The sequence below is a fragment of the Oreochromis niloticus genome, linkage group LG10 (genome assembly GCF_001858045.2).
Source record: "Oreochromis niloticus isolate F11D_XX linkage group LG10, O_niloticus_UMD_NMBU, whole genome shotgun sequence".
Taxonomy (NCBI): Eukaryota; Metazoa; Chordata; class Actinopteri; order Cichliformes; family Cichlidae; genus Oreochromis; species Oreochromis niloticus.
This window is the reverse complement of record NC_031975.2, coordinates 33,801,586-33,824,972: the sequence shown is the minus strand read 5'-3', so window position 1 is coordinate 33,824,972 and position 23,387 is coordinate 33,801,586. Positions and strand designations below refer to the sequence as shown.

General features: G+C 43.2%; 1 protein-coding gene across 1 annotated transcript in view; it reads left to right on the top strand.

Moving 5' to 3' along the window:
* LOC100709470 (platelet-derived growth factor receptor beta) overlaps positions 1–23,387 on the top strand; it is a 53,846-nt gene that overhangs the window by 16,227 nt on the left and 14,232 nt on the right. The window contains exons 16-20 of the mRNA XM_003456978.5: positions 289–390; positions 10,653–10,757; positions 11,236–11,338; positions 11,410–11,531; positions 11,702–11,817. Of these exons, the coding sequence (XP_003457026.2) occupies positions 289–390; positions 10,653–10,757; positions 11,236–11,338; positions 11,410–11,531; positions 11,702–11,817 (548 nt within the window). The remainder of the gene's footprint in view (positions 1–288; positions 391–10,652; positions 10,758–11,235; positions 11,339–11,409; positions 11,532–11,701; positions 11,818–23,387) is intronic.

The following is a 23,387-nucleotide window of genomic DNA, read 5'->3' as shown; positions in this document are numbered from 1 at the left end:
GAGCAGAACTTTGATTTCCACTGAAGTCATCAGGAAGCTTGACTAAACCAACCCCAATACTGTCCAATCACACCTGAGCCTGTGAAAAAAATGGGACAACTGTGTATAAAAACTGAATTCTTAATCAGATTCTTTTATATCAAAGCTGAAATTCACATTTCGACTTAATTGTTTCACATCTAAAGACTATGTTACTGACCTTTAAGCTTTGGAGTCAGTTGCAGTTCGAATTAAGATGAGAAAGTCATCTGATCATCACAAAAACCCCATCTGCCTCTCTGTTTTCAGGTCAGGTGCTGGGTTCAGGGGCTTTCGGACGTGTTGTTGAGGCAACCATCTCTGGTCTGATTAATTCTCATTCTACAAAGGCGGCCGTGAAGATGGTCAAACGTAGGTAGCCTGTCTTTCTTTCGGTCTGTCTGACTGTCTGTCTGTCAGTGGTTTGTATCATATCTATCTAACAGACTCCAATTTCTTCATGTAAATGGAGAGTCCTCTTCACACACTAAGGTTAATTATGGAGTTGCACATGGTTCAGTGCTAGGACCAGTTCTGTTTACATGCATCCCTTAGGCAGTATCATCAGAAGACAGAGCATACATTTTCACTACTATGCAGATGACAGCAGCTCTATCTCTCCATGAAGCCAGATAACACACAGCAATTAGTTAAACTGCAGGAATGTCTTAAAGACATAAAGACCTGGATGGCCGCTAACTTTCTGCTTCTTAATTCAGATCAAACTGAGGTTATTGTACTCGGCCCTGAAAATCTTAGAAATATGGTATCTAAGCAGATTCTTACTCTGGATGGCATTACCTTGGCCTCCAGTAACGCTGTGAGGAACCTTGGAGTCATTTTTGACCAGGACATGTCCTTCAATGTACATATTAAACAAATATGTAAGACTGCTTTCTTCCATTTGCGCAACATCTGTAAAATTAGAAATATCCTGTCTCAGAGTGACGCTGAAAAACTAGTTCATGCATTTATTACTTCCAGGCTGGACTACTGTAATTCATTATTATCAGGAAGTCCTAAAAACTCCCTGAAAAGCCTTCAGCTGATCCAAAATGCTGCAGCAAGAGTCCTGACAGGGACTAGAAAGAGAGAGCAGATTTCTCCTATATTGGCTTCTCGTCATTGGCTCCTAGAGTATTTAAAAGTAGAATGGGAGGCAGACCCTTCAGTTTTCAGGCCCCTCTTCTGTGGAACCAGCTTCCAGTTTGGATTCAGGAGACAGTGTCATGGTCCTGGGTCATGCGACCCAGTGTTTTTGAGTTTCATGTTAATTTGTTATCTCATCTGTATTCCAGTTTCTTTTCAGTTATCTAGTTATTCGGTCAGGCCTAGTTTGCAGTTTTGTTCATGGTGTATCAGGTTCCCCTTGTGTCATGTCTAGTTTCCTTCTTTCCTGTTTTATTTTGTAAAAGGTCTTGTGTTCTGTGTTCATGTGCTTAGTTGTACTCTCCCCTGTCCTGTCATTAGGTTCATGTATGTCAGCTGTTTGCCCTTGTGTGTTTCCTCTTCCCCTAATCACCTCCTGTGTATTTAAGTCCTCTGTTTTCAGTGTGTCATTGTCAGGTTGTCTGTTTTCCTCGCCATAGTCATGGTCACTGTCTTAGTTAGCTTTCATAGTTTGTTCCCAGTTTAGGTTTCTGTTTAGTTATTGCTCTTGTGCTGTACTCGTTCTTGTTTCTTTTATTCGTGTTCATCAGCCACAATAAAAGGCTCGCTTTTTGTTTAAGTGCACTCCCATCTCTTCACTTGTGTTCGCACCTGGATCCACCACACCCTCCTCCGCACGGTCTGTCTCCACAAACCGTGACAGACAGACACTATCTCTACTTTTAAGATTAGGCTTCAAACTTTCCTTTTTGCAAAAGCATATAGTTAGGGCTGGATCAGGAAGACCCTAAATCCTCCCGTAGTTATGCTGTAATAGGTGTAAGCTGCTGGGGGATTCCCATGATGCACTGGGTGTTTCTTCTTCATTCAACATGTGTTAATAGACCTCTCTGCACTGAATATTACTTGTTATTAATCTCTGGCTCAATTCTTCAGCATGTCTTATCCTGTCTTCCTTCTCTCACTGAAACTTGTCGCAGCAGATGGCCCCGCCCCTCCCTGAGCCTGCTTCTGCCTGAGGTTCCTTCCTGTTAAAAGAGAGTTTTTCCTTCCCAGTGTTGCCAAAGTGCTTGTTCATAGAGGGTCATATGATATTTGGGATTTTCGCTGTATGTATTATTGTAGGGTCTACTGTACAATATAAAGCGCCTTGAGGCGACTGTTGTTGTGATTGGTGCTGTATAAATACAACTGAATTGAACTAAATTGATTGAAGCATTGATTAATGGCAGGACTTCTTTACGCAGTTTTGTAGCAATGGGGTCTAAAAGACACGTTGATGGTTTGGAGGAAGTAATTGCTGAAGTTAACTCAGAAAGATCAATTGGAGAGAAAGACTCTAAATGAGAATCAATGGTACTAAAAGTAGCTGTAGATAATATTACATCTGTGGGATGATTATTGGTCATTTTTTCTCTAATGATTAACATTTTATCTGTGAAGAAGTTCATGAAGTCATTACTAGTTAACGTTAAAGGGATGGTTGGCTCAGTAGAGCTCTGACTTTTTGTCAGCCTGGCTACAGTGCTGCAGAGAAACCTGGGGTTGTTCTTATTTTCTTCAATCAGTGACGAATAGTAAGATGTTCTGGCTTTATGGAGGGGTTTCTTATAAAGCACCAAACTATTTCTCCAGGCTAAATGATGATCTTCTAAATCTGTGACATGCCATTTCCTCTCCAGCTTACGAGTTATCTGCTTTAGGCTTCGCGTTTGAGAATTATACCACGGAGTCAGGTACTTCTGATTTGAGGCCTTATTTTTCACAGGTGCTACAGTATCCAGAGTCGTACGTAATGAGTAGGTAACGTTATTAACAAGATAATTGAACTCCTGCTGGAGTAGCGTTCAGGCAGCTGCTCTGCTCTGTGTTTGTACAAGGCATTGAAGATGATAACAGTGGGTGAATTGTCAAAGGAGTTTGCAAAGAAAAGCGTCTGGACTTCTTTAAGTTGCTTGAAGACGTTTCACCTCTCATCCGAGAAGCTTCTTCAGTTCTAAGGTCAAATGGCCGAGAGTCCCAGATTTAAACCCAGTGGGAGTTTCCCCCCAAAGAGGGACAAAGGACCCCCTGGTGATCCTCTAATCACATGAGCCAAGGTGTGAAAGCGGGTGTGGGACCTAATCAGCCAGGGTTTCGGGTGAGCTCATTGTGAAACCTGGCCCCACCTTGTCATGTGAATTCCTGAGGTCAGATGGCCCAGGATGTGAGTGGGCGTTAAGGCGTCTGGGGAGGGAACTCAAAACTGGATTATAGATGGCAGTTCCCTCCTTTGACTACGATGACCTGGATGACTGAGAACCTTCACAGACAGTGGGTGGATTATATTCTTAAACTTGATTGCAGCGCTTTCAGAAAGACATCTACTGTGATGAAGTCTACTCCTCACTGCTGTGTAATCAATTATCATAAATTTAAATGTTATCAGGAAATGATCAGGTAAGGAAATGATAAGGACAGACTGAATGAAAGTCTCTGGACCCTGCTGTTCAAAGATGGACCAGTCTGTGAGATCAAGACAGTCCTGTAGTCGGAGAAGAACATCATCTGGCCACATTTTAATGACCCAGGTGTTTGGAGAGGTGGCTTTCCTGAGGGGAGTGTAGGCAGGGATGAGAAGCAGAGAGAGGTTGTCAGATTGTCCCAGGTGGGGGAACAGTGTCCCTCTGTAAGCCTGCCTCATATTACTGTACACATGGTCGACTGTCCTATCCCCCTGGTATGATCCTTAACAAGTTGGTGGAATTTCAATCCAAAGTAAAGTCAAGATTTAGGCCGAGGCTGATGTCTATTAGTTCCTGACGACTGAAAGTGATCAGTGAGTTGCAGGAAGAAGCAAAGAAAAGGCATGAAAAACCCAAATAGGTGCACAGTAGTTGGGAGCGCTTTGCCGCTGCATACTTCCGTATGTGCTGCCATCTTGAGGGGGTTTAATATTTGGCCAGATTTCTAGAAATGAGAGCTGCTCCATCCAAAGTGGGATGGATGTCATCTCTCCTAACAAGACCAGGTTTCCTCCAGAAGGTTTGCCAGTTATCTATGAAGCCCACATCGTTTTTTGGACACCACTCAGACTGCCAGCAATTAAAGGAGAACATGCGGCTAAACATGTCACTCCTGGTCTGATTGGGGAGCCAACCAGAGAAAACTACTACAGAGTCCCACATTGTTTTGGCAAAGTTGCACACCAATTCAATATTGATTTTAGTGACCTCCGATTGACGTAACCGGGTGTCATTACTGCCGACGTGAAAAGCAGTTTCACCAACAGGTTCCTTCAACCTCGCTGTCTGAGGGAACGTTAAAGGAGGTTGTTCCTTCCCGCTGCTATCAGACTCTTCATTTCATCCACTTGGGTCAGGTCCACACATGTGGAACAAAATTAATCACACCTCAATGCACCCTGTCACTTTGTACACCACAACATGTATTTGTACACATACTTGTCTTTTTATATTTATATCTATATTCATATTTATACCTATATGTATCCTTTGTGGTACTGTATTATATACAGTACCAATGGATAATAACCAAGGTGATTAGTAATATAGGCTAGTATCAGAAGAGTAAGAATGACTCTTAGAGCTCTAAAACATGATTGACAGAGAAACCAAACAAAACACAGTTCTGTGGCTTAAAAGAAACTTTAGGGATATAAGCCTTTTAAAAGGATTTTTTTAAAACACGTTTACAACACGTTTTAACAAAGATTTGAAGTATATATAATTTCCCCCAAAGTAGGAAAAAAATAAAATAAAATAAAATTGTGCACAAGTAAAGAATGAGTCTTTTAGGTCCAAATGGTCCCATGACAAATGGGTGTATTGCAACAGAGTTCTGTCCAATGAGAAGTGTGTGCATGTGACTGTCTGTCCTACCGCATTACTTGTACAGTAGAGGATTGCAGTCCATCAATGTGCAAAAGAGTGTGCATGTATATTCGTGTATTGTCCACTAGAATCTCGGGTTGACTCGCCATCCAATGAACACTGGAACACTCTGGGATCTGGAATCACTGAACTGGTCCTTGGATTCGTCCCAAATAAAAACCTGACCTATAAACAATTGTCAAATATATGTCACAACCAATTTAAGAATAACTCACACAAATTAAACTAAAGTAGTGTCACACTGCAGTAACTACTATTCAGATCAGCTATCATCAATTCAGTCATCATCAGTTCAGTCGTGTTGTACAACATTCAGATCTCAAGGTTCAAAGTTCACAGTATCAATGTTCAAAATTCACAGTTGTAATAGAATAGAATAGAATGCCTTAATTGTCACTATACAGTTGTACAATGAGATACAGAGCATCTCCTACTCAGTGTAAACATGCTGGGGGGGGGGCACAGTTCTGCAGTGCTATGTACATATGGACAGTATAACATAGGGAAAAAGATATATACATATATATAAAATGTACAATATACAAGCCGTATTTTTAAGAAAGAAGAAAAAAAAAGTAATATGTAATAAATAGTGTTATGTATATACAGTTGAGGTATTGCATATAGAATTGGTATTGCACAGTGGTGGTCCATAGAGGAAGTGGGAAGTGGGGGGCTGTGTTATCGGTGCATGTGTGAGTTCAGGGTGGTTATGGCTTTAGGGAAGAAACTGTTTTTGAGTCTGTGGGTTTTAGTGTTGATGCACCTGTAGCGCTTCCCTGAGGGAAGCAGGCTGAACATGTTGAAACCAGGGTGGGAGCTGTCCTTGATGATGTTTGCTGCTCTGCTGAGGCAGCGGGAGGAATAAATGTCCATCAGGGAGGGAGAGGGCAGCCGATGATCTTTTGTGCTGTCTTGACCACACTCTGAAGCCTCACTCTATCCGCCTTGGTGCAGCTGCCGTACCATACCGTGATGCAGTAGGTTAGCAGGCTCTCAATGGACGAGCGGTAGAAGGTCAGCAGCAGGTTGGAGTTCAGCTTGTACTTCCTGAGGACTCTCAGGAAGTGCAGCTGCTGTTGGGCCTTCTTGACGACCGCTGAGATGTTTTCCGTCCAGGAGATGTCAGCAGAGATGAGGACACCAAGGAACCGGAAGGTGTGGACCCTCTCCACACACTCCCCGTTGATGTAGAGGGGGGCCAAGTCGGTGCTGTGTCTCCTGAAGTCAACAATGAGTTCTTTGGTTTTCTTAGTGTTCTTAGTGTTCAGTGCCAACCTAGAGTAAGATTAAAGATTTTCCACAAGGCTTCAACTATTCAGGAACTATAGTTACTGTATAATTCATTTTTATGTTAACATTCATCTCCTCCACCAAATATCGCTGGATATATAATCACAAATAAGTATATTACTTCTTTTAAGAAATGGAATAATATGCAAATGTTTATCAGAAACTGAACAAAGTGCATATAATCAATTTAAATAACATGTAAACACATGAGTTCAGTCTACGAATAGGAGCATTAACATAGATGTGCTTAATCTCCCTCGTATCATTGGCCCAGTGTTGGGGAGTAATGGAATATATGTACTGCCATTACGTATTTAAAATACAAAATATGAGTAACCATATTCCGTTACAGTTACCGTTTAAAAGGGTGGTATTCAGAATACAGTTACTTTGTTAAAATAAATGGATTACACGGTGGTCTTTACTTGTTTCATATGTTAGGCTATGCCCTCACTATTTTTGGTAATTCCACACCGGTGGACCCCCCCCCCCCCAAAAAAAGGCTTTAATGCCTGGGTCTTAATCTTGCGGCCCAAGTCACCCCTATTTGCGGCCCGCATAATGATGTGAATAAGTATTTTTAAAAATTATTAGTCAAAAAAATGATTTAATATGAAGGCAATAGGCAGAGTGTTACAGGCATACCCCTAAAGAATGTAGCCTCATGGGCAGTGTAGTCTGTGCAGCAGGGAGTATGGACTGTCATACCCGTTATGTGTTTGTGAGCGCGAGGGAGGGAGAAAAAGGAGAGTCAAAAATTACGAGTTGTCACCGAGCAGAAATGGGAGATGGAAGCATGTAAATATAATAATAACCACTGCAGTCAAAAAGGGTGCCTGACGAGCCCAGTTGTAAGTAAACGATTAAGACTGGACTGTACACTGTGTTCGTGTTTTCCTTCGAAACAATAAGTTAAGTTGGAGCAGCCTTTCAACGCCTCTCTCTGTCTCTCGCTAGCAAAGTTGACCCAGACAACAAAGCAAAGCTAGTTTTCGGCTACGAGCCCGACACAAAACCCGACTTATTAGCCAGAGGTCCCTTTACTACGGTTCGGAGTCACGGACCTGTTTTATATACGCGTGGAATAGTTTTCTATACGAGATCGCTGCAAAAAGTGCAGCCTTACCTAATGTCCACCCTACTGTTACTCATTTTATATTAAGATTTAAAAATCTAGTTGGTATTGGTATGGCGAGTAACCTTCAGTAATAGTAATAAATCACAGCAATAGTACATTCACGTAGTTGTAAAAAGCATGATAATATATTAAGTAATCCAAAGTATTCAGAATACATTACACTCATTGAGTAACGTAATGGAATACGTTACAAAATACAATTTGGGGCATGTAATCTGTAATCTGTATCGGAATACATTTTAAAAGTAACCTTCCCAACACTGCATAGGCCTAATAGTACAAGTGGAAATACACTAAAAATTACCTCCACATATTCATTACTGAGCATAGTAAAATAACCGATTGACATCAAAACAGTATAAGGAAGCAGCATAAAGTCTGCTTACAGTTATCTCCCATAAACTTATTTTCAGCTGCTTCAACCATTTACAGCTTTCACATGTTAATGACTCGGTTAACAATCTACCTAGCATAACAACAGTTCGTTTCAGAGACACCCAACAACTGTAACCTTACTCCGTACATCACATGTCTAATTAGCCACATTTAGCTTACCACTGTCGAGCGGGATGCTCAGTGTTTACGTGACGCCACAGCTCAGTAAACTCTCTGGTCTCGCTCTGTCCTCTATGACAACAAACGCAAAACCGTACTTTGTGAACAATATCAGTTTAAATGGTTTTTAACTCGTCAGAGGTTAATTTCTCCAGCTTACCGATAAAAAAGTTTTAGCCCGCCTGCTCTGTTCGGCTGTAGAAGCAAGACACTGAAACTTGGGAGCTGGTACTAAAGAGGGACAAGAGCTGCCTAGAGCTTTACTGATTGGCTTACACGAGAGGAGTGGAATAAAACAATAGGCTCTCATCAGAGCTCATCAACACTTGGAAAAAAATTAATCCTTGTTTAACCAAAACACATATATAAATCTGCGTCTCTTTTATGTTTTAATAAATATATTTATTGTTTTTTTCACTGTCATTAAAGGACAATAAGAGCAGAAACAATGAACGTGAAGTGTTTTACTGTTTTTCCTTTTTTCTTTTAAGATGATTTTAGAAACTGGGTTACACCTATCTCTATATTTATCTATTTATCTTAATATTTATCTATCAATTTCTCTGTTTCTACACTAATTTTATATGAGTGCTTGTTGTTTATTGTATATTTGCTGCTATGACAACTCAATTTACCTATGGGATTAATAAAGTTTCTCAGATTCTGATTCTGAATTATAATTTTACTGAATTTACATTTACCCTTAGCCAGCAGTTTTAAATTTATCTCAGTGTCGCCTGCTCTGGCCCCTGGAAGACAATTGACTATGGTTGCTGGTGTCTCTAGCTTTTCATGTTTCAGAACAGAACCAGACTTTGATTCCCGGCGGGTGTGTCACCAAGTGGGGAAAAATGGTTAGACACATGAACAGGTTGGTGGTGTACCTGGGGCTTCTTTTTAAGACTATGCTTCCACCTCACCGTCACCCAGCTGCCCTCTTTCCCCAGCTGCTTGGGGTTTGCCGGGGAACAGCTAGCGGGGCCTACACTACCTTCGGCTGCACCGCCTATAGGGGCCTGGCTAGCTACGGGTGTATCAAGGGTGCGAAGCCAAGTCTCCAATTCAGTAATCCTGGCCTCCAGAGCGGCAAATATGCTGCATTTGTTACAGGTATCATTACTGCTAAAGGAGGCCGAGGAGTAACCAAACATCTGACACAATGAGCAGGAAAGTGCAGGAGGGACAGGTGAAGTAGCCATGGTGCTAACGAGTCGGCTACGAGCTAAGCTAAGCTAGCGAAACAGTAAAGACACAAGCTGTGTCCCAAAACGTCGGCTGCATCCTTTGGAGGACCCGGCCTTCGCGGTCTACGTGGGCCGGGTCCTTCGAAGACCGAGAAGGCCGGAAGTGCGAGGCTGTGAAATGGGACGGTCTAGTCTTCAGATTTGTGTCACCGCTGTGTGGGTGGAGTTTAATAAAGTCCGCCGTCTGCTCCTTGCTATCTAAAATATAACAGGACACTGGCGTAAATTATCGATCGTCTCACACTTCTGTTTAATCAGTTTTCTGTTTGACGTTTATTCAGCTGTGTGAAAATCCCGGAGGAACCCACCCGATGGATTAATAAAGTTTTATTTAATCTAATAATCTAATAACTTCGATCTCAGCCAAACCGATTTACTCAGGAACAAACAAAACACCAAAAAAAGGCAAACAATTACATTTTGAAGTTATCAGAGTGACTTATAGATCATGTTTAACCTGAGTAGCGAAAGAGCGGGGGTCTGAAAATGATGAAGCCGGGAGTCCGCTGCTCTCACCGGCTCGAGTGACCATTGAACCCCCCGGCTTGCTATCGAGCGGGTGGGTAACAGACGTCTCCGAAAACGATGCGATGTCTTGATAAACCAAGCAGATATTTGAAGTTTACACAGCTACTTTCTCACCTGAAAATATGTTAAAAGTTTATTTTGTGACCCAGAAAGATTAATAAGACTAATTTTAAAACTTAGTAGCGGCCGCCATTGTTGGCAGCTGAAATTTGGCTGGGCCGTGCTATGAATTCTGGGATATGGTGGGCCACGAAGGACACACCCGACCCATCCTTCAAATTCGGGGAAATGAAGGACGCATTTGTCGGCCGCATTTGAAGGAGTCGACAAATTGGGACAGCCTTCGTCGCCTGGCTGTGGCGTAATCGGCCTTCAAATGCGGCCTCCGAAGGATGCAGCCGATGTTTTGGTACACAGCAGTGTATGCTTTACAGTGAGTGAATACTTTGGCTATATATTAGGGAGTGAGTACACAGAGAGTGTGCTTTGGATGAAGTGCGTGGAGATTATACTATGAAAACAGAAGTTATCTAAAAGTTTTTAATTAAATTGGCTACACAGGTGAGCTACACAAAAACACCATTGTGTGTTTGAACAGGAACAGGAAGTGATACACCACCGCGGAGAGAGCCAACACCAAATGACAGCGCCACATACTGTCTAACTGTTTGTCAGTGACTCTCTATCTGACTGCCTGTCTGTCTGTCTGTCTGCCTCTTGTATGTCTCTCTGTATGTCTGACAAACTCTTCCTGACTGGTTTTTTTTTTGTCTGTCAGTCTGAATGTGTCTGTATGTCTGTCTATCTGTTGTTTTGGCTGTCTACCTGTGTGTCTGTCTGTCTGACTGACTGACTCTTTCTGTCTTTCTGCAGCGAGGAGTGATGCAGTTCAGTCTCTGATGTCAGAGTTGAAGGTTTTGGTTCATCTCGGTCCTCACCTGAACATTGTCAACCTGCTGGGAGCCTGCACGAGAGGAGGTCTCATTTTACTCCTGATATAATCCTTATTTAATCCCAAACTCCTCTTCATAAAACCCTAATCATTCTTGAACTAATCCAGACATATCTCCAAAAGTTGATTCTGTTCATCTGGACGTAGCGTTTTCAGTGGGAGAGACGTTTCGTCACTCATCCAAGTGACTTCTTCAGTCTCAGCTGACTGTAGGTTTCCCCAATCTTATAAACAGGACATTTGCATAACGACTGAAACCAGCCCACTGAAGGAACTGACTTCCCACCCCATTGTTCCTTCAGTGGTTTGACTGGTTTCAGTCATTATGCTGACTGTACATAGTGGAGATTAAACAAAGCTGTTCTTGTTATCCGCAGTGTGCTGAGATTATAATTCATGGAGATATTTGACTTAGTTCTAACCCAAGTCTTAGTCCTAAACCATCTCCAATGCTGTCCATACTCAAACTGATGCTAACTTAATCCCAACATGTCACCTGTGCAGGTCCCGTCTATCTGATCACTGAGTTTTGTTGTCATGGAGACCTGGTGAACTACCTGCAGAGGAATAAACATGCCTTTCTACAGGGAGACACACAGACCAAGAGGTCTGTCACACACCCACACACACACACACACTCAGATTCTGTCCAGTGCTGACTCACCGGCTCATCCACAGTGACAGTGATGGAGGTTACATGGACATGAACAAAGAGGAGAGCGCTCAGTACGTTGCCATGAAGGAGCTCAGCTATGCCGACATCGAACCCGCCGTATATGAGACACCGTACACGCCCACAGGTGATGGCTGCACACAGTTATGGCCTTAAATATGTGGACACACCACACTCCTACCTGCAGAGTCGAGTCACTGAACATCCATATCCTGATCATTAAGAGGCTTCTAACTGAAGATGTTCCATGTACCAGTATGGGATAGCTCTGCTTTAACTGGTGTTGTTCTACTTCAGACCAGCAGGAGGCATCAACCCTGCTCCTCAGTGACTCTCCTCTCCTCAGCCTCAATGATCTCATCAGTTTCTCTTACCAGATTGCTCAGGCCATGGACTTCCTATCATCTAGAAAGGTACTATCACTCATAAGCACAAATTGTTCAGTACGTACCTGTCACATGACTACAGGTGTAAACTGAGTTCAAGTTGTTGAATGGATCGGTTCTCACATAGCGCTCTTCTACTCTAACTGAGCACTCAAAGTGCTTGACACAACTTCCCTTATTCACCGAATCACTTTCTTCTATGCAAGTGCTTTTTCTAACATTCACACACATTCATACTTGGGTTTGCCCAAGGATATTTGCATATTGCAAGCACAATAGAGCAGCCATAGATTGACGAGAGCAGAGCAGCTTTAAATAAAATCTCATCGTTGTTCTGAGCTGTTCTGAAATATAAGATTAATTTTAATTTTAATTTTATTTAGGACAGTGCATGTTAATGAACATACATGTAAAACAATTACATGAATGTAAACATACCAGATTATAGCCAAGGGCTAATTTCCATCTGTTGTCCATAAAACATAAAAAAAATAGACATAATAATTCATTAAAAAATTCATAATTTATTCATAATAAAAACTCCATCACCAAACTCACACATACACACCATTCTATTCCCAAATAAAACATTAAAACTATACAACTTATACATGATCACACATTAATGAACAATTTCCTCTTACAGTTTACCGTTAAAGGTTACAATTTAAATTTCGTTTTGATGAAGCAGATTCAAACTTCAAATGGTTGAAATGTGGTGATTGCACCAATGGTTAAAGAGTTATGGTAGTTTAACCTATGACCTCATCCATTTTAATGGGTTAAAGGCACTGTATTGCAGTGGTTTGAATCTCTGCCTCCCATTCTACTTTTAAAAACTCTAATAGGGTGATATGGTACTACAGGGAGTGCAGAATTATTAGGCAAGTTGTATTTTTGAGGAATAATTTTATTATTGAACAACAACCATGTTCTCAATGAACCCAAAAAACTCATTAATATCAAAGCTGAATGTTTTTGGAAGTAGTTTTTAGTTTGTTTTTAGTTTTAGCTATTTTACGGGGATATCTGTGTGTGCAGGTGACTATTACTGTGCATAATTATTAGGCAACTTAACAAAAAACAAATATATACCCATTTCAATGATTTATTTTTACCAGTGAAACCAATATAACATCTCCACATTCACAAATATACATTTCTGACATTCAAAAACCAAACAAAAACAAATCAGCGACCAATATAGCCACCTTTCTTTGCAAGGACACTCAAAAGCCTGCCATCCATGGATTCTGTCAGTGTTTTGATCTGTTCACCATCAACATTGCGTGCAGCAGCAACCACAGCCTCCCAGACACTGTTCAGAGAGGTGTACTGTTTTCCCTCCTTGTAAATCTCACATTTGATGATGGACCACAGGTTCTCAATGGGGTTCAGATCAGGTGAACAAGGAGGCCATGTCATTAGTTTTTCTTCTTTTATACCCTTTCTTGCCAGCCACGCTGTGGAGTACTTGGACGCATGTGATGGAGCATTGTCCTGCATGAAAATCATGTTTTTCTTGAAGGATGCAGACTTCTTCCTGTACCACTGCTTGAAGAAGGTGTCTTCCAGAAACTGGCAGTAGGACTGGGAGTTGAGCTTGACTCCGTCCTCAACCCGAAAAGGCCCCACAAGCTCATCTTTGATGATACCAGCCCAAACCAGTACTCCACTTCCACCTTGCTGGCATCTGAGTCGGACTGGAGCTCTCTGCCCTTTACCAATCCAGCCACGGGCCCATCCATCTGGCCCATCAAGACTCACTCTCATTTCATCAGTCCATAAAACCTTAGAAAAATCAGTCTTGAGATATTTCTTGGCCCAGTCTTGACGTTTCAGCTTGTGTGTCTTGTTCAGTGGTGGTCGTCTTTCAGCCTTTCTTACCTTGGCCATGTCTCTGAGTATTGCACACCTTGTGCTTTTGGGCACTCCAGTGATGTTGCAGCTCTGAAATATGGCCAAACTGGTGGCAAGTGGCATCTTGGCAGCTGCGCGCTTGACTTTTCTCAGTTCATGGGCAGTTATTTTGCGCCTTGGTTTTTCCACACGCTTCTTGCCACCCTGTTGACTATTTTGAATGAAACGCTTGATTGTTCGATGATCACGCTTCAGAAGCTTTGCAATTTTAAGACTGCTGCATCCCTCTGCAAGATATCTCACTATTTTTGACTTTTCTGAGCCTGTCAAGTCCTTCTTTTGACCCATTTTGCCAAAGGAAAGAATAGTTGCCTAATAATTATGCACACCTGATATAGGGTGTTGATGTCATTAGACCACACCCCTTCTCATTACAGAGATGCACATCACCTAATATGCTTAATTGGTAGTAGGCTTTCGAGCCTATACAGCTTGGAGTAAGACAACATGCATGAAGAGGATGATGTGGCCAAAATACTCATTTGCCTAATAATTCTGCACTCCCTGTATAAGGTCATTAAGATAAGATGGGGCCTGATTATTTAAGACCTTGTGTGTCAGGAGCAGGATTTTGAATTCTGGGTTTAACAGGGAGCCAATGCAGAAGGGTGAAGAGTGTGCATGAAGAGAGCGGGGGGTCCTCCACAATGCTGGTGGCATGTGGATGCAATGAGTGCAATAAGTGTCTGATTAGTAGCTAGGTCAATCGGAGGTCAATAAAATTAATATTGAATCGGTGTGTAACTTTGCCAAAACAATGTGGGACTTTGTAGTTTCCTCTGGTCCCCTCCCCAATTGGACCAGGAGTGCAGAGGTGGGTTGAGTATCCAAAAATTGTGCTCAGGTAAGAGTAGCATTACTTTAAAATATTGTTACTCAAGTAAAAGTGAAATAGTAGTCGGTGAAAAGACTACTCAAGTAGTGAGTAACTGGTTGTAATGTCCAATTTATTTTTTAAATAAATGCTATCAGACAAACAAAAATAAATAAATGTCATAATCTGTTAGGCAGAGGATTCACTTGCAGGACTCTGAAGTTTAGAGAGATGTGGAACCAGGTGAAAATATATACATATACATAGTGGAAGAGGTAACACGGGGCTCCAGGGGGTGGGGGGTCCGAAGGTGAGGGAAGGTCCAGGGCGGGCACACACATGCTCCTCTTTTACACAGTCCATGACTCACTCAGGCATTCCAATCCAGAACACTCATGCTCAATCATACACATCCACAGGAATCCAGGCAGCAGGAGAGACAGGCAGGGAATCCAAGAAGCCAGTACACAAAGGAAAACAACGTTAGAAGGAAACTCTGGGAAATCACAAAAGATACTCAACAGGCTAGGCTACACTGACGCTAGGTAGTGCAATGATCCAGCAAGGAAGCAGCATCTCCTGTCATCTTAAGTAGTCTGCCAGGAATAATGCTTGTGATGAGAAGCCAGAGCAGAATCAGTGTGAATGAGCCACAGGTGTGCATTAAGGGCTGGTTTAGAGGCAGGGAAGCAAAGTCCAGTTCCGCCCTGGTGGGAGAGGTGGAGACAAAAACACACCACACCCTCTCCAGATCCTGAGAACTATGACAATAAATATACAAATTTTAGTATTTTCAAAAAGAATATATGCACAAACATTAACAAATTAAAACTGCAAGCAGCATTAAGAGGGCCCTCGCACCCTGGTGCGTCAAGCCACGCCCATCACCTACACCCAGCAGGTCCTATCTGATGTCACACTGATGGATTTAATGCATAGAACCACAAGCTAAAATTTCATCTCGTTCAATGGTGATTATAGTCTACTTTCCTCTTCCCACTAGGTGGCGCTCTAACCATTACAGAGAAATGGCATATCAAACATTTTTGAGCTTAATTCTCATAATGCCTGTGAAGTTTGGGAGAGATTGGACATTGTGTCTCTGACTGAGAGCAATTTCGTGCTTTTTGGCAAGTGCTTAAAACTCAGCACGATACCATGGCCATGCCATTTCACAAAACATAAAAAGCTTTGCAATTTAACATCACAAACATCTTTAGATTCCATTCATTGAAAATCCCGTCAGTCTGATGTAATCCTTCGGAGGAGTTTGTTAAAGTACGAGGCCTGAAAAGAAAAATGTCACCAAAATTACACTTTCAATTGACAATGGCTGACTTCCTGTTGCATTTGAGATATTGCTCCAAGACACCTTTATGTACATCCCGATATCTTACATAAACTTCCCAAGTTTCAGAGTCATAGATCAAACATAGGGCAAGAGGATTTTGAAGTTTTGTAGGGGGTGCTGTGGAGCCATTTTGCAATATTTCATGAAAACGACCAGACAAAAAGAAAGCCTTCCTCACATTGGAGGTGTGTGCCACATTTCAAGATTTTTTGAGGTTTCCAAGCCCCTCAAAAGCTATTTCATGTTTCATGGTGAATCACCTTGCCACCAGAGTGCGCCATTCAATTTAAACTCACAATTATGACACTGAAGCATCATTGGGGACTGATGTTTATACCCACCACTTTTCAGATGAATCTGATAATCCTGTGAGGAGAAGTACATCAAAGTGTAAGACATGACATTTTCTGTTCCAACTAGGTGGCACTCTGAGTATTCCTGACAATGTGCATGGCGCTCTCCCCGATGTCAAATGCGTTGCAATGATGGGCCCATGACTTTTTTGTCCGTCTCAGCATCGTACACATGTGGGCAAAATTTTGCATTTTTTGAAATATTTAGCAAAAATGTGCCATTTCTTCACTCAGTAAAATGATGGTTAAGCTTCAGCAGCAGTTTGCTATCAAGGTTCTTGCTGTGCAGATGTAACTGTTTAGCAGTGAACAGGAGTCCTGCCTGACTAAGAAGTCTTTCACAAGCTCCAGATGCAGGAAGAGCTGTATTGATTTTAAATGACAGGTTCTTGATGTGGGGAAAGCCATGCAATAGGCCTCCAGTGAACGGACCCGTTCCTGACCGCTCCGCACAGACTATGCACCTTTTTAGCTGTTTACTTGTTTATTACCTTGTTATACATTCCAGGAACTTCTAGTTTTACAGTTTATGACAGCAGATCCCTTCTCAACATCGGTAACAAGTTTGCCCATGTAATCTTGGACACTTTTAAACCCGACCCATCCTGGCTGACCGAGATACTACGCGGTGCGGCCAACAACAATGGACAGGACGCTCACCCGAGGCGCAGAGCAAAGAAACGCTGGGAAAAAGCGCTGGCGTTCTGAGCAACCGCGCACCACTGCCCAGTATCCTGCTGGCTAATGTACAATGATTGGAGAACAAACTAGATGATCTGAGGGCAAGAGTCACCTTCCAATGAGACATGAGGGACTGCAACATGCTGTGCTTCACGGAGACATGGCTGACCCCCACCGTGCTGGACTGTGACATAACTCCGTCGGATTCATTCTTTATGCTCCACGCGGACAGAACGGCAGAGTCGAACAAAACAAAAGGTGGAGGAGTGTCTTTCATGGTAAACAGAAAGTGGTGTGACCCCAGGAGCATTTCTACTCTCTCCACCGGCTGCTCGCCACATCTGGAATACCTGAGCATTAAGTGTCGCCCTTTCTACCTGCCCCGTGAGTTCACCTGGGTAATCGTTACAGTGGTCTACATCCCACCCCAAGCGGACCCAGGTATGGCTCTATCCGAACTACATGATGTGCTGAGTGCCTTTCAAAACAGGGATCCGGGCTCAGCCCTCATTGTAGTAGGAGACTTTAATAAAGCAAACCTTGGACAAGTCATGCCGACCTTTCACCAACATGTCACGTGTCCGACGAGGGGAGATAGGATACTGGACCATTGTTACACGCCATACAAGCAGGGCTACAAGGCTGTTTCACACCCGGCCTTTGGGAAGTCTGACCACAACCCCATTTTCCTCATCCCGTAGTATAAACAACACATTCGGAGGGATGAAGTAACTACGAGGTAGGTGAAACGCTGGTCGGCCAATCAGAAGCTACGCTACAAGACGTGCTCAACGACCTAGACTGGGACATGTTCAGAGCATGCGCACTCGACATCAATGAGTTTACAGATGTAGCAGTAAGCTTCGTAAACATGTTAGCAGATGAGATCATCCCAACTGCGACAGTCGTGACGTTCCAGAACCAGAAACCGTGGGTGGACAGATTAATCCACGCTGCAGTGAACACCAGGACCGCCACCTACAACACGGGTCTCGCCACTGGTGATATGAGCGCCTACAAAGCTGCCTCATACGGCGTGCGGCGTGAAGTGAGGGATGCCAAACGCCGGTATCGGGAGCGAGTGGAGTCTCACTTCAGCCGGGGCAACACACGGAGCATGTGGCACGGACTACGCACAATCACGGATTACAAAGCCAGAGACACTGCACCAACCAACGGCGACTCTGCATTCTCCAACGAGCTGAACCAGTTCTACGCCCATTTCGAGGTTAGCCAGGCGGCTAATTCTAACGACTGCCTGACAACTGAGGACGGTGACGTCATCAGAGAGGGACCGACGATCAGCATCGCAGAGCACGACGTCCGAGCAGCACTGAGGAGAGTAAGCACAAGGAAAGCGGCGGGGTCAGACGGCATCACCGGCCGTCTGCTGCGGTGCAGTGCTAACCAGCTAGCAGGTGTGTTCACTTCGATTTTCAATGGGTCCCTGGCTAAGTCTGTGGTCCCCACATGCTTCAAGAGATCTACCATCATCCCTGTCCCCAAGAACAACAAGCCCTCATGCCTGAATGACTACCGGCCAGTTGCACTGACCTCGGTGGTTATGAAGGTGTTCGAGAGGCTGTTAAAGAAAACCATCTCCTCTTCCATCCCAGACACCACAGATCCACTCCAGTTCACCTACCGACCCAACAGATCCACGGAGGACGCCATCGCCCACGTCCTGCACACCACCCTTAGCCACGTGGACAAGAAACAGGGTAACTATGTGAGATTGCTGTTTGTTGATTACAGCTCAGCGTTCAACACAATAGTGCCCAGTAGACTGTTCACAAAGCTGAGGGATCTGGGACTCAACAGCCATCTGTGTGCATGGGTGTTGGACTTCCTCACTGACAGAACTCACTCAGGGTGGGTAGGTGCATCTCCGACAGCATCACCAACAGCACGGGAGCACCACAGGGGTGTGTCCTCTCGCCACTGCTCTACTCCTTCTACACTTCAGACTGTGTGGCCACCCATGGTTCCAACACCATTGTGAAGTTCACTGACGACACAGTGGTGTTGGGCGCCATCTCCAACAACGATGAGGCGGCCTACATGGATGAAGCCAAGAATCTGGCATCGTGGTGCCAGGACAACCACCTCCAGCTGAACGTCAGCAAGAACAAGACCAAGGAGTCAGCACAGAGACTACAAGCCCATTATCATTAATGGAGCTCCAGTGGAGAGTGTGCAGTCCTTCAAGTATCTCGGTGTCCCCATCTCCTCAGACCTGACATGGTCTGCCCACATTCAGGTCCAGACCAAAAAGGCTAGGCAGCGCCTGTACCACCTACGGGAACTGAGGAAGTTCAGGGTCTCTCCAGTGATCCTCAGGACTTTCTATACAGGCGCTGTGGAGAGCATCCTCACACAGAACATCACATCCTGGTATGGAAACAGCTGTGTCAAGGATAAAAAAGCTCTTCAGAGAATGATCCGTATGGCAGAATGCTGCTGCAGGACTGCTCTCCCTTCCCTACAGGACATTTATGTCACATTAAGTCAGAGGTTCCCAAAGTGTGGGGCCCGCCCCCTAGGGGGGGGGGCGCAGAGCCATTGCAGGGGGGCGCGGTATGAAAAGAAAAAAAAAAAAAGAACGCTTGGACACTGCTAGCATAATGGACAGGTTTTTGACGGGGCTCCCACACAAACGCAAAGCAGGAGATGAAGCATTGCTGAATATGTTTCCAAACCAACTTCCCTCCAAGCCAAACACTAGAAAATATGGTGAAGCATATCTTCCCTTTGGCTTCACCTGCACAAGTGCCAAGGTAGGTCTCCCTTGCATAATTGGTTTTCCCTGCGTCGGGAGCAGCGCTGGGCTCTCCAAATCACGGACAAACAGTATCCCACATTCTTGACTTTAAGTTCACAAACACTTCTTGTAATGACTAATTACTCCTGACATTTTGGACATGTTAGCTCTTTATGCAGTAAAGTTACAGTGGGATACAAATAATATCAGGCTGATCCTGCCGTAATTTGTTCCCCCGGTTCAAATCACGGACAAACAGCATCCCACAGCTGTTTTGGTTTTTGAACCCATTTTGCACAGAGAGACATTTTTTGAAAAATGTATTGATAGCAATGCTGAATATTATTACACAGGAAAAAAACAATTACACGTAAAATAATCACACCATGACGCCTCTGCCTTTCTAAATGGAGGGACAGTAACTGCGTGTAAAACCTGCAGATAGTCAGATTAACAGTAACAGTATTTTGTCTCTATCTGCCATTCTGCAATTCATCTCATGTAAACAATAACGTGGCGCACAGCGTGACGTGAAAAGAGGCACATACCTTTGTCATTGCCTGACGAACTCTGTATTCCTCGTCCACACGTAAACGCAAAAAAGGAGTTTTAAATAATCTCCGTTTTCGGTGAATCGCAATGCCGTTTACGTGTTGACGAAAGGCCCAAACGCATAGAAACAGCTGCGTTTTCAAAAATACCCGTGTAGGTGTGGACGCAGCGTAAAAGAGTTAGTAGTATATTTTATTACTACCTGTAATTTACTGCCGTTTACTTGTATTTGCTTAATCATTTACTAAATGTTTGAGGTGTGAAATAAACCGCAATGGAGCAAAATATGGGTGTGTGTGGTTGGAGGATGTGTTTGTGCGGAGGGGTGTTTAGGTGGTGGGAGGGCGTGAACATTTTTCTTGTAAAACAAAGGGGGGCCTGGCAAAAAAAGTTTGGGAACCACTGCATTAAGTCATCACCCTGATCCTTCTGGCCTCACTACAGCACAAGACACTTTAACACCCTTCCCATGCAATGTGCACAAGCTGTAAATTTCCAGATTTTTTTGTTTTATTTCTATTTATATACATAACTTTGTATACATTATATACATAACTCACCCACTTGCTGCACATAATGTTTTCTTTGTATATATTCATTCACTGTATATAAAGTTCTGTCTGTCTCTCTCTTTTTGCTTTGCACAGTCAAGGAGCATATCAGGTCACATTTCACTGCGTGTTATACCTGTATAACCATGCACGTGACAAATAAAGAATCTTGACTGTTATAGTGCTGCATAGACTGCCAAGCTGCGGATGTTTGGCATAAAAATTTTGTCACACTGAAGATGTTTTTTACTAACTCTTGTTGAAAAACAAAATCTTGTCATTCATATCCTGCACAAACAGTTTGCAATGAATTCCAGATTAAGTTTAAAATAGGAACGTATGCAAGACTAAGCAGTGCTAGCTAATAGATCCTCCTTGCACGTTTTGGCTGTTACTCCAGGGAAAGATGAGAAAGACAGTGATGAAAGCTGTGACTGGAGTTGTTGATGTAGCCTCTAATCTCTGCATGGCTGTCCTGAGAAGGCAAACACCTAAGTCTCCGTGGCTGCAAAAAGATGAAACACGCCCTTCCAATCACAGGGAAGGGAGACGGAAGAAGCTAGCCTCCTAACGCAGGCTGTTTAAACGAAACAAGCTGCTGTTTCACATAATAAACCCTGTCAACCGCAGTATTGCCTTCTGATTTAACAGTTAAAGCAGTAGAGATGAGCTGTGTTTAGATGTGCGTGGAACTCTAGCTTCAATAATCAGGCTACCTGTTAGCTTATAGCTCACGCTAGCTATAAGCTAACAGCAGTTAAAAGGACAGTTTGTGGGTGATAAGTTTGTGGGTGCTGTGTGCAGCTTCGCTAGGCCAAGGTCCAAGCCCAAGGTCCAATCCTCGAGGACCAGTGTCCTAAAACTATTAAACATGCCCTCACCGCAACACACCAGAATAAAATTATTAGGTCATTAGCAAGTACTTGACTGCATGCTGAGGTGGCAATTCAGCCATTTAACTCATGTGTGTTGGACTATGGACATATCAAAAAGTTGCTTGACACAACATTAGACTGAAGTCCACCTAACCACAGCTAAAAAGAAATTTAGAGTAAACTTACCAGGACACAGTTAGACAAGTTGAGTTTTTTCACGCTGAAATGCCGGTTTGTTGTGGCTCACACTGAAGTCACTGGGTTATATAGCTGTTCTTTTGTTCTGCTTGTAAGCAAAACACGCTTTGTATTTCAGGCCAAGGGTGTTCATCGTCTTCAATTTTAGTGGAGGCAGTTGCCTCTGCCATGTTTTTATGTGTTTCTTCTTTCTTGGGCCGCTCTGCCCGCCATAGTGTATAACTGGTCATGTGACTGCATGGCTACATCTGATTGGTGAAAGAGTTACAGGAAACTCCACTGGCAGCACAATCTATTATTACTAGTATTATCTAATGTTTGAAATTACCCTTGAAAAACCCTTCACAAATGTACTCAAGTACAAGTGAAAAGCATGGTGCAATAAGGGTACTGTTAGGAGTACATTTTTTTTCAAAAACTTACTCAAGTAATTGTAACAGAGTAAATGTAACTCGTTACTACCCACCTCTGCAGGAGTGACATGTTTACATGTTCTCCTTAAATTGCTGGCTGTCTGACTGGTGTCCAAAAAACGATGTGGGCTTCATAGATAATTGGCAATCCTTCTGGAGGAAACCTGGTCTTGTTAGGAGAGACGGCATCCATCCCACTTTGGATGGAGCAGCTCTCATTTCTAGAAATCTGGCCAAAATATTAAACCTCCTCAAGATGGCAGCACCAGGAAGCAGAGTTGCAGTCTTACACGCCTCTCTGCAGCTTCTCTCCTCCTGTTATCCCCCAAAAAACCCATCTCCGTAGAGACTGTGTCAGCTCCCAAACAGAAAAAAACAAACTAAAAACCAGCAATTTAATTTAATTTATTCTGAAACTAAGTTTAGGCTTTCCACAACTTTGTTATCAAGTTACATTACTTATATAATCAAAATAAAATATATTTATTTTTCAGTTACAAGTGCAGTCTCTAGTTTAAACAACACATTTGTTTTGCATTCAAACACAGAAGCTGGTATGTTGTAATATTTGAAGGATGGCTTGTTTCCAGTCCAGGCATTACTGCCTGAATGACTGTCATGGATTTAGGTGATCCAAATGTAAGTGCAGAAGAAAGTCTTTAACTTCCCTTAAGTACAGTGGCAGTGGATGTGGGTTGGAGATGCAATGACCTTAAACCTGCAGGTGACCATCTTCACTGACCACGACATCTGTGATGGAGGACTCATCTCTCCTGGTGTCCTGCAAGCAAACATCATATTCTTTCGAACATGAATTTATTTGATTTCTTAAAACATTTTTTGTGCATTTGCTACAGAACAGACCTCAGGTCAGACACTCTAGCTGCATTATTACACTATTACCAAAAAATACTGTAAACTTGATATAAACAATTCTGCCGTCCATCCATTTTCTTCTACTTATCTGTGGCTGGGACAGGGATTCTAGCAGCCTTAGCAGAGAACCCCAGACCTCCCTCTCCCCAGCCACCTCCTCCATGCTTATCCACGGAAATTCCAGCGTGTCCTGGTCCTGGGACATGCCCAGAACACCTCACCCAGGAGGCATTCTTGTCAGGTGCCTGAACC